This window comes from Dama dama, chromosome 20 (assembly GCF_033118175.1).
Source record: "Dama dama isolate Ldn47 chromosome 20, ASM3311817v1, whole genome shotgun sequence".
NCBI classification, from domain to species: Eukaryota; Metazoa; Chordata; class Mammalia; order Artiodactyla; family Cervidae; genus Dama; species Dama dama.
In genome coordinates, this window is record NC_083700.1 from 44,576,539 (window position 1) to 44,588,852 (window position 12,314).

The following is a 12,314-nucleotide window of genomic DNA, read 5'->3' on the forward strand; positions in this document are numbered from 1 at the left end:
ATTAGCTCTTATTATCATCATCATCACCCATTAGTTTTAGTGTAACTAAAACTACTGACTGGTTAAAATAAAATTCTATATAATAATTCCTTGAAAGAAGGGAAAAAAAGAATTTCAGCTTTCTGAAATCACAGCTCTACATGCTCCAAATGTGCTTCCAAGTTGCAGTTTCTGATTTATTGTGATTCTAAATATATATATTTTTTGAAGGGATTAAAAAAAATCACTAGATTCTTAAAATTCCTTTTTTGTTTTGATCTTTGTAGAATATAATTATTATCTGCCTTCATAGTCTTACACCCTAATAGATTTCAAACCCATCTATTAGGGGGGTAAAAGTATTTATAAGAGACCAGGGAGAACAGTGCCAGGTTATAGTTCTGGTTCTATTAATTAACAAACTGTACAACTGTGGACAAATCACTTAACTTTTCTGATCAAAATCTCCCTACTATCACCTTGGTTTATGCCATCCTCATCTCTTTCCTATCGCACTGGACTCAATAGTTTTTTTGCTTCCCATGCGGGAAACAAAGTGAGCACCTGAAAGCAACCATCAGTTCTTCCTCTCCCCTTTCACTTCCCGAACAATTCAGTCCTAAAGCTTATTCGGTAATGCAGAGCAAAGATGGTGTCCATGCTGGTGGAGGAAGGGAGGCAAAGGCATGGTGGCCCAGAGCAGGATGTGAAGGTGTTGGCAAGATGATAAGGTCGTCCCTGCAAAGAGTGGTCCAGAATGAGACGTAACAGCCCAGTCAGGGGGAGAAAGTGCATACTCCATGTGGGCAGCATGGGGGAGCCGAGGCCAGCATGGAACAAGATCCTAGAGTAGAAAAGAGGATGCCCCTCTCCCTCGAGGTTGTGGTCCAGTGGGGTGAGGTGAGGAGTACCTCCACTTAGGAAAGAAGATGACATGAGTTATGCAGGATTGCTTACAAACAGAAAATCAATCAAATAAATTGATATGCAAAGGATAATGAGAGTCTGTTTCTCATAGTCAGAAAAGGAACTACAAATATGGAAAGAAAGAAAACTAGAATGAAGTCTCATGCTACCGGGTTTAAGTTGGAGGTGTTGGTATGAAATTGCTGTTTTTAATACATATAAATAGACAATATAGATATAAAAATGTATGATTATACAGAAATGTTTTGTATCTATGTCCACTCAGATCTCAGAATAATGATATCTAAAAAGCAATGAACATATCTAATGGCAAGATATTAATACTATGTCCTAAACATAATTTTTTCCAAATATACTAACCAGGGCTTGTTAGAGAAATGGCTGATTCCAGTGCTCAGGCAAGAAAAGTGCAAGAAGAGCCTAGAATGTCTTGTTATACCAGAAACAAGCAAAGAATGATGGGAATGTGTCAAAAGGTAATAAAAATGTTTGAAGATGGTGCCATTTGTGAAACTGGTCCTACTAGTCAAACACGCAATTAATATATCAAAATACATAGGGATAGTAATGGACTAAAATCCACTGACTGAAATAGAAAACCAACACACATACACTCACACAAACATATCAATTTAAAGTTTAAAGTAAGGTAAGGAATGAAATAATTATACAGCCTCAAAGGTGCACCCCACAAAATGTTTACTACTTATAAAAGGAAAGGAGCGATTTTACAATGGAGAAGTTAGGCACACATCACCTTAACCAAGTGGAACCAAAGAGTATATTGTTCAGTTCAGTTCAGTCATGTCCGACTCTGCGACCCTGTCCATTACCAACTCCTGGAGTTTACCCAAATTCATGTCCATTGAGTCGGTGATGCCATCCAACCATCTCATCCTCTGTCATCCCCTTCTCCTCCTGCCCTCAATCCTTCCCAGCATCAGGGTCTTTTCAAATGTCAGCTCTTCCCATCAGGTGGCCAAATACAGGAGTTTGAGCTTAAGCATCAGTCCTTCCAATGAACACCCAGGACTGATCTCCTTTAGGATGGACTGGTTGGATCTCCTTGCAGTCCAAGGGGCTCACAAGAGTCTTCTCCAAGATCACAATTCAAAAGAATCAATTCTTCGGTGCACAGCTTTCTTTATAGTCCAACTCTCACATCTATACATGACCATTGGAAAAACCACAGCCTTGACTAGATAGACCTTTGTTGGTAAAGTAGTATCTCTGCTTTTTAATATGCTGGCTAGGTTGGTCATAACATTCCTTCCAAGGAGTAAGCATCTTTTAATTTCACAGCTGCAATCCCCTTCTTGCAGTGGTTTTGGAGCCCAAAAAAATAAAGTCTGATACTGTTTCCACTGTTTCCCCATCTATTTGCCATAAAGTGATGGGACTGGATGTAATGATCTTAGTTGTCTGAATGTTGAGCTTTAAGCCAACTTTTGCACTCTCTTCTTTCACTTTCATCAAGAGGGTCTTTAGTTCTTCTTCACTTTCTGCCATAAGGGTGGTGTCGTCTGCATATCTGACGTTACTGATCTTTCTTCCGGCAGTCTTGATTTCAGCTTGTGCTTCATCCAGCCCAGTGTTCTTCATGATGTACTCTGCATGTAAGTTAAATGAGCAGGGTAAATAAGTAAGTTAAATATACAGCCTTGATGCACTCCTTTTCCTATTTAGAACCAGTCTGTTGTTCCATGTCCATTTCTATCTGTTGCTTCCTGACCTGCATACAGATTTCTCAAGAGGCAGGTCAGGTGGTCTGGTATTCCCATCTCTTTCAGAATTTTCCACAGTTTGCTGTGATCCACACAGTCAAAAGCTTTGGCGTAGTCAATAAAGCGGAAATAGATGTTTTTCTAGAACTCTCTTGCTTTTTCGATGACCCAGCGGATGTTGGCAATTCGATCTCTGGTTCCTCTGCCTTTTCTAAAACCAGCTTGAACATCTGGAAGTTCACGGTTCACGTATTGCTAAAGCCTGGCTTGAAGAATTTTGAGCATTACTTTGCTAGCGTGTGAGATGAGTGCAATTGGGTGGTAGTTTGAGCATTCTTTGGCATTACCTTTCTTTGTTAATGGGACAAATAAATTTCATGTGCTACCAAACACATAGATCACAGCATCACTTGAATAATATTCCTGTCAAATATTGACAATTTAATAATAAGGAAGTATCAAACAAATTACTATAACTGGCCTCAATCTTTAGCATAAAAGGTCACAAAAGCCAAGAGAGGGAATTCACAACTCTTGGCTGATTGACAATCTAGGCCTCAATTTTCTCATATATGAAAATGAGACTCAAGTATGAGACTCAAGACCTTATAGTATTATTCATTGTATGCATGTGTGCATGCTAATTTGCTTCAGTGTGTCTGACTCTTTGCAACCCTATGGACCAGGCTCCTCTGTCCATGGGATTCTCCAGGCAAGAATACTGGAGTTAGTTGTCATTTCCTCTTCCAAGGAATAGTAAATGTAAACTACTGGCACAGTGCCTGTCATATAATAGGGACTGAACAAATGCTAAATATGCTTCAGAAAGGAAAGCAAGAGAGAGAGTCTAGAACCTCTTTGAAAATTGAATGGTACTTTGATTGGGGCATTCCCCACTAAGTTCGCTTTCCTATTGACTAAGATTTAGTAGGAATAAAAAGTTTACTCTCCAAAACTGAGAAATATAATAAATCAAAATGCAGTTAATTTAGTCATATGGCACTGTACAGAAGAGAATTTCTAGTTCTTTGTAGAAATAGGCTTTTTTTAATTTTTAGAAGTACTATTTAGAAAAGATTCATACTTTAAATAATGTTCTATGATATCATTAGATATTTTATAATATATTAGTCTTTTATACTTTCTTCTTCTAACTTACCAAAATTTTTACTGACACAAGCTCTAGATTTATAAACATTAATTCATCTTCAAAAAAAGTTTCTTCAAAGTAAGCATTATTTCTGCATGTTCATGGGTAAAGAATACTAAACGTGTGATTAAAGTCACAAGTTAAGTAAAAGCAAATCAAAGCCCTCTGCAGGCTTCAGTCTCCCAGTGTGTTCCTGCTCTAAGCATAATCAAATATTTATTGATGCCCAGGCAGGGCTGGGAGTGAAAGAGATATGTAAGATAGACCCTTAGGACACACTTCTTATTAACAAAAAGTCTAAATTAAAAGGAAATTGAATCTATTTTGAGTTTCTATATGGGACAGCTATTTAAACTATTATATCTATGGTAGGCAGAACTCCACAAACCAAACCACAATTCCACACGGACACTATACATAGAATTTCTTAAATCCTGTGAAGAAATGACTGGAATTTTAAACTATTCCTTTCACTTATCCATCTGTTATTTTGCTGTTGCAGTCAAGACAGTGGAGAGGAAAAAAAAAAATGTTCCTACAGAAAGACACAGAGCTTACAACCCTCCCTTAAAAGTCATTTACCATAATGTTCCACTGCCTCTCTTTCATTTTCTCCTTCACCAACTCCATCCACCCTCACCCACCACAAAGGTACACGGGCCTTATTCATCAAGACCATAAGTTTATATGTTCCATTTTCAAATCAGTAAACCTTAGTAATGCAATAACTTCCCTAAACAAATGTTATGGGTAAAAATTTTGGAAGTAGTACAATTTTTTCACTTCACCATCAGACATCTCCTAATTTTCTGGGTTAATACTGTTAATACAAGTAGTTTGATGTTCAAGTTTGTGTTCACATCAGATATGCTGGGGTTGGAGGGTTCTTAAAAAAATAAGAACACATTTTGGAGGTGGGAGGTCAAAAATATGTTTTTAAATGTGTGATCTTTGAAATTATCTGGAACATTTTACTTCAGTCATTAAATTTATTATTTCTGCTCCATGTTAGATTTAAGATGGCCTCCAAAACTAGATTCTACAACTAGTTTAAAGGAGTGGCGAGCTGCAGCTGAACAGCGCTGGAGCTGCTGGAGCAGCAGAGAGGAGATACCCCACGTCCAAGGTCGGGAGCAGCAGCCATGAGGAGGTACCCCACGTCCAAAGTCAGGAGCAGCAGCCAAGAGGAGATACCCCATGTCCAAGGTCGGGAGCAGCAGCCATGAGGAGGTACCCCACGTCCAAGGTCGGGAGAAGCAGCCAAGAGGAGATACCCCACGTCTAAGGTCGGGAGCAGCAGATGTGCTTTGCTGGACTGGCTATGAAGAGATACTCCACATCCAAGGTCAGAGAAACCCCAGTAAGATGAGAGTAGGGGCAAATTTGCATTTAGCCTCAAACCCCATTCCCACCAGAGACACTAAGAGGACTCAAACAAACCTTGTGCTCACGAGGACCCAGGGACCCACAGAGACTGAGGCAGAACTGTGTTTGAGCGTCTCCTGTGGAGGTGCGGGTCAGCAGTGGCCTGCCACAGGGACAGGGGCCCTGGGTGCAGCTGACTTGGGTATGGCATAAGCCCTCTTAAAGGATGCCGCCATTAATCCCACCACAGAGCTGCCAGAACTTACATAGGACTGGGAAATAGACTCTTGGAGGGCACAAACAGAACCTTGTGCACCAGGATCAGGAGAAAGGAGCAATGACCCCACAAGACACTGACCCAGACTTGCCTGTGAGAATCTAGGAGTCTCCAGTGGAGGCATGGGTTTGTGGTGTAGCAGTACATGCATGAGATCTTTTGAAGGAGGTCACCATTATCTTCATTACCTCCACCATAGTTTGGCCCCAGGTAAATAGCAGGGAAGGAACACAGCTCCACCCAGTAACAGAAGTGAAGTGAAGTGAAGTCACTCAGTCGTGACTGACTCTTTGCGACCCCGTGGACTATAGCCCACCAGGCTCCTCCCTCCATGGGATTCTCCAGGCAAGAATACTGGAGTGGATTGTCATTTCCTTCTCCAGGGGATCTTCTGGACCCAGGGATTGAACCCAGGTCTCCCACATTGCAAGCAGGCACTTTAACCTCTGAGCCACCAGGGAAGCCCATCAACAGAAAATTGGAATAAAGATTTACTGAGCCCAGCTCTGCCCATCAGAACAAGACCCAGTTTCCCCCTCAATCAGTCTCTCCCATCAGGAAGCTTCCATAAGCCTCTTATCCTTCTCAATCAGAGAGTAGACAGACTGAAAATTACAACCACAGAAAACTAACCAGTCTAATCACATGGACCACAGCCTTGTCTAACCCAATGAAACTATGAGACATGTCCTATAGGGCCACCTAAGACAGACAGGTCTTGGTGGAGAGTTCTGACAAAATGTGGTCCACTGGAGAAGGGAATGGCAAACCACTTCAGTATTCTTGCCTTGAGAACCCCATGAACAGTATGAAAAGACAAAAGGATAGGACACTGAAAGATGAACTCCCCAGGTCAGTAGGTGCCCAACATGCTACTGGAGATCAGTGGAGAAATAACTACAAAAAGAATGAAGAGATGGAGTCAAAGCAAAATCAACTGGATAGTTATGGATGTGACTGGTGATGGAAGCAAGGTCTGATGTTGTAAAGAGCAATATTCCACAGGAACCTGGAATGTTAGGTCCATGAATCAAGGCAAATTGGAAGTGGTCAAACAGGAGAATGCAAGAGTGAATGTCGACCTTTTAGGAATCAGCGAACTAAAATGGACTGGAATGGGTGAATTTAATTCAGATGACCATTCTATCTACTACTGTGGGCAAGAATCCCTTAGAAGAAATGGAGTAGCCATCACAGTCAACAAAAGAGTCTGAAATGCAGTAGTTTGATGCAATCTCAAAAACGACAGAATGATCTCTGTTCATTTCTGAGGCAAACCATTCAATATCATGGAAATCCAAGTCTATGCCCTGACCAGTAATGCTGAAGAAGCTGAAGTTGAATGGTTCTATGAAGACCTACAAGATCTTTCAGAACTAACACCCAAAATAGATGTCCTTCTCCTTATAGGGGACTGGAATGCAAAAGGAGGAAGTCAAGAAACACCTGGAGTAACAGGCAAATTTGGCCTTGGAGTACAGAATGGAGCAGGGCAAAGGTTAACAGAGTTTGGCCAAGAGAACGCACTGGTCATAGCAAATACCCTGTTCCAACAACACAAGAGAAGACTCTACACATGGACATCACAAGATGGCCAACACTGAAATCAGACTGATTATATTCTCTGCAGCCAAAGATGGATAAGCTCTATACAATCAGCAAAAACAAGACCAGGAGCTGACTGTGGCTCAGATCACGGAACTCCTTATTGCCAAATTCAGACTTAAATTGAAGAAAGTAGGGAAAACCACTAGACCATTCAGGTATGGACCTAAATCAAATCCCTTACAATTATACATTAGAAGTGAGAAATAGATTTAAGGGATTAAGATCTGATAGACAGAGTACCTGAAGAACTATGGACAGAGGTTCCTGACATTGTACATCCCCAAGAAAAAGAAATGCAAGAAAGCAAAATGGCTATCTGAGGAGGCCTTACAAATAGCTGTGAAAAGAAGAGAAGCCAAAAGCAAAGGAGAAAAGGAAAGATATACCCATTCGAATTCAGAGTTCCAAAGATAGCAAGGAGAGATAAGAAAGCCTTCCTCAGTAATCAGTGCAAAGCAATAAGAGGAAAACAATAGAATGGGAGACTAGAGATCTCTTCAAGAAAATTAGAGATAAGGGAACACTTCATGCAAATATGGCACAATAAAGGACAGAAATGGCATGGACCTAACAGAAGTAGATGATATTAAGAGGTGGCAAGAATACACAGAAGAACTGTATGTAAAAGATCTGCATGACTCAGATAATCAGGATGGTGTGATCACTCACCTAGAGCCAGACATCCTGGAATCTGAAGTCAAGTGGGCCTTAGGAAGCATCACTACGAACAAAGATAGTGGAGGTGATGGAATTCCAGTTGAGCTATTTCAAATCCTGAAAGATGATGCTGTGAAAGTGCTGCACTCAATATGCCAGCAAATTTGGACAACTCACAGGACTGGAAAAGGTCAGTTTTCATTCCAATCCCAAAGAAAGGCAATGCCAAAGAATGCTCAAACCACCACACAATTGCACTCATCTCACACGCTAGCAAAGTAATGCTTAAAATTCTCCAAGCCAGGCTTCAGCAATATGTGAACCGTGAACTTCCAGATGTTCAAGCTGGTTTTAGAAAAGGCAGAGGAACCAGAGATCAAATTGCCAACATCCGCTGGATCATCGAAAAAGCAAGAGAGTTCTAGAAAAACATCTATTTCCGCTTTATTGACTAAGCCAAAGCCTTTGACTGTGTAGATAACAGCAAATTGTGGGAAATTCTGAAAGAGATGGGAATACCAGACCACCTGACCTGCCTCTTGAGAAGTATGCAGGTCAGGAAGCAACAGATAGAACTGGACATGGAACAACAGACTGGTTCCAAACACGAAAAGGAGTGCATCAAGGCTGTATATTGTCACCCTGCTCATTTAACTTACATGCAGATTACATCATGAGAAATGCTGGGCTGGAAGAAGCACAAGCTGGAATCAAGATTGCCGGGAGAAATAGCAATAACTTCAGATATGCAGATGACATCACCCTTATGGCAGAAAGTGAAGAAGAACTAAAGAGCCTCTTGATGAAAGTGAAAGAGGAGAGTGCAAAAGTTGGCTTAAAGCTCAAAATTCAGAAAACAAAGATCATGGCATCTGGTCCCATCACGTCACGGCAAATAGATGGGGAAACAATGGAAGCAGTGACAGAATTTATATTCTTGGGCTCCAAAATCACTGCAGATGGTGACTGCAGTCATGAAATTAAAACACACTTATTCCTTGGAAGAAAAACTATGACCAACCTCGAAGGCATATTAAAAAGTAGAGACATTACTTTGCCAACAAAGGTTCGTCTACTCAAGACTATGGTTTTTCCAGTAATAATGTATGCATGGGAGAGTTGGACTATAAGGAAAGCTGAGCACTGAAGAATTGATGCTTTTGAACTGTGGTGTTGGAGAAGACTCTTGAGAGCCCCTTGGACTGCAAGGAGATCCAACCAGTCCATCCTAAAGGAGATCAGTCCTGGGTGTTCACTGGAAGGACTTATGTTGAAGCTGAAACTCCAGTTTTTGGCCACCTGATGTGAAGAGTTGACTCCTTGGAAAAGACCCTGATGCTGGGAAAGACTGAAGGTGGAAGAAGAAGGGGACGACAGAGGATGAGATGGTTGGATGGCATCACCAAGTCAAAGGACATGGGTTTGGATAAACTCCGGGAGTTGGTCATGGACAGGGAGGCCTGGCATGCTACAGTCCATGGGGTGGCAAAGAGGTGGACATGAGTGAGCAACCGAACTGAACTAAACAAAGTAGATAAAGACAATAGCACAAAGGGAAAACAAAAGTAGGGGAAAAACAAGGTAAATCCAGGAGTGAATTAGAAACACAAAACACATTGGCCAGATAGAAGTAGATCAGAATTGGGGTTCTCAACATTCTAGAAACTAATGTAAAGAGTGGGATAAAGAATGGGCTAGGAATAGGTATTAAACCTAAGATGTGCACACACTGAAAACAAGTTAATGGCTCTAGAGAAATTAAATCCTATTGCTGGTGCTGATACATAAATGAATCTTTTCTCAGGGGTCCTCATAAAGGAAAACAATTAGAAAGTAGTCAGTGATGCTGATGCTTATAAGAAAGAGATTAATGGTTCTCTTTTTTAAAATGTCCTTTAATCAATGGTACAATGCTAAATGCTGTTTAGTAAAACAACTGTTTGGAGTAAAAATCACAAACTTTTTAAGGGTCAGTATATATTCATATACATTTTAAATTATATATTCAATTGCCTAGTGATCAGGTGGGGCAATGGGAGCAGTCACTATTTAACTCAAGATAATTACTACGTCATTTTTTTTTAAAGCAATGTAAAGATCTAACAAGCAGGATTACAGTTACCACTTTCCAAACTTTGAATGAGACATCCAATATATATTTCAAATACAAAATATTTACAATCTACCTAGCTAGATACTGCACTCATAGTATTCACAGGCTGACTTAACAATACTCTAAGGAAGGTATAACCCACAACTTTTAGAGTTGAGGAAACTAAAGCAAGGAGAATGTAAGTAACTTGTCCTAAACTACAAAGGCACACAATGCTATGGCTAAAATCACATGCAATTCTACAACTGGGTTTAAGATCTTTTATTAAACACTTTTCAGATACTACTCTACTTGCAATGCCATGAGATAAATAACAGAGGAGAAAAGTAATCTGGTAAAATTTCAAATAAAGATCTAGGCTCAATAGGCTCTTATTCATAGAACTGACATGATTCTTTGCTTTTTAATCAAATACTTATTATTCCCCTCTACAAGATATATAAATAGCAGCAAACAGTTTTTCTCCAATCATTTGAACCAATGATGCCCTAAATGAGAGGCTTGCCAGTGATGGTTCAGAGGGAGAGGGATTCTAGGCACGACCTGGTACTCTGTTCTGGGAGGACAGCTACTGAGGGCTTTCATCACTCACTCACCCGGATTCCCAACCAGTAGTGTGTCTACAACTCCAATGTACAGCTACACTGTGTATGTGAGGCACATATTTATTGACTGTTTACTTCAAATCCAATCCCCATTCTCCCTCTTACTACAAAGAGCCCGTTTGTTTGTTTTTATTTTTTAGGTATTTGCATCAGAGGGCAGCTTCAAGCTGGTCTAATTCAGTACTGATGGTCACATTTCTACTCCAAAGTACTAGTTTGATCATGGACTCACCATGAGATGGGAGAAAAAGTCTGTTGGATATCTTCTAGGATAAACTGATAAAAGGAAACATACAAAAAGAAAGTCCTTTCTTCTTTCACTGGATAACATCATGTCTTTCACTGCTGTGTGAGTGTGTACATATGTACATATGCATATCATCTGTGTGCATGAGAAACCCACGTAGAAGCAAATAGACACAAAAGAAGCAGAGAGAGAAAAATAGACACTAGAAAATGAGGCCTATAGAAAGGAATAAATTTGTTAAAAAATCAGGAGAGAGAAGTGAAGTAACAAATATGCAAGAAAAGGTAGAGCCAACCTCTGCCCTGACTCCAAAAAAAAAGAAAAAAGCTATGTCAACGTTATATCTTTAAAGTTTAAAAAGCATTTAGTACAGTATCGAGAACATTTCAAGATTAATAACCACAATTTCAGTATAGGAGTAAAAAACCGGTTCAAAAATAGCAACTCACATGAAGCAAGGACCAGATTAAATAAATTTGGTGTCTGTTTGTATCTTTTGAATGTGGCTATATGCAAATCCAAACTGTAACGATCTTATGAAAATGCATTTTTTATTTTTGCTCACATAAATATACTGCTAAACGGCTATGGCATATATCTAGATCCAACTCTCAGATTCCATGCACATATTGCTAAATGTCAAATGTATTCATATTCATTTATATGTGAATGCTGCTTTGAGTGGCAAACTATAAATCATCCATTCAAAAATAAAAATAAAAATAAAATGGATATGCAGCATTATTTAGCAGCACAGATGAACCTTATTTATCTTACAGTTAAACAGTGAAATGAATAAGCATTTTCAAACAGAAGCTCTGACTCTGAAAACTTATAACTAAACTGCAAAAACCACAAGTTCCTCCAAATATTTGAGTTTTCCTCAAAATCTCAGTTACTGTTATACCTTCATCACAGGCAGAGATTTCCTTACTTTGACTGAATATCTGTTTTTTAATATCTTCTCTATCAGAGCATATAACTCTCAGTGTCTATTAAAATATCTTACTATCTACACTTACCTTATTCTGTATCAAATTGTTTTACAAATACCTCATAAACATGAAGTGATTAAAAAAGCTGAATGACCCTAAGTAAATCTGTTTGAAAGTGAAAATGCAAGTCGCTCAGTCATGTCTGCTCTTAGCAACCCCATGGACTATACAGTCCATGGAATTCTCCAGGCCAGAATACTGAAGTGGGTAGCTTTTCCCTTCTCCAGGGGATCTTCCCAACCCAGGGATCGAACCACGGTCTCCCACATTGCAGGTGGATTCTTTACCAGCTGAGCCACAAGGGAAGCCCAAGTAAATCTGTTTAGTTCATCTTATTGGTCAAATTATCTACCCCCAGCCAAAGCTATATAAATTCCCTTTCTTTCTCATAACTAGCCATCTCATCTCTGATTTTTTTTTTGTTGGAATATATCACGGCTCAGTCCTATGAAGTCCTGGGGCCTCTTTTTCTCATCCCTTAGTGATCTGAACAAATGTCATGGCTTTAACTACAACTTATCTGCTAGTAATTTCCAGCTGGGTCCCTCCCTGACCTCTGGATTTTTATACAGATTTCCATACGTCCCTGCTCAACACGTCACTTGGATTATCTCCAGGCACACCAACTTCATACACTCAGATCTGATTTACTCACCTTCTCCATGTT

General features: G+C 39.8%; 1 protein-coding gene across 2 annotated transcripts in view; it reads right to left on the bottom strand.

Moving 5' to 3' along the window:
- The window catches only part of SNX7 (sorting nexin 7), a 107,821-nt gene that overhangs the window by 40,560 nt on the left and 54,947 nt on the right, over window positions 1-12,314 (bottom strand). The window contains exon 8 of one of the 2 annotated variants that reach the window (XM_061121313.1): window positions 980-2,516. The exons of the other annotated variant lie outside the window; for it this stretch is intronic. Coding sequence (XP_060977296.1) covers window positions 2,505-2,516 — 12 coding nt within the window. The 3' untranslated portion in view covers window positions 980-2,504. Of the gene's footprint in view, window positions 1-979; window positions 2,517-12,314 lie in introns of those variants that run through there. 2 annotated transcript variants of the gene reach the window in all.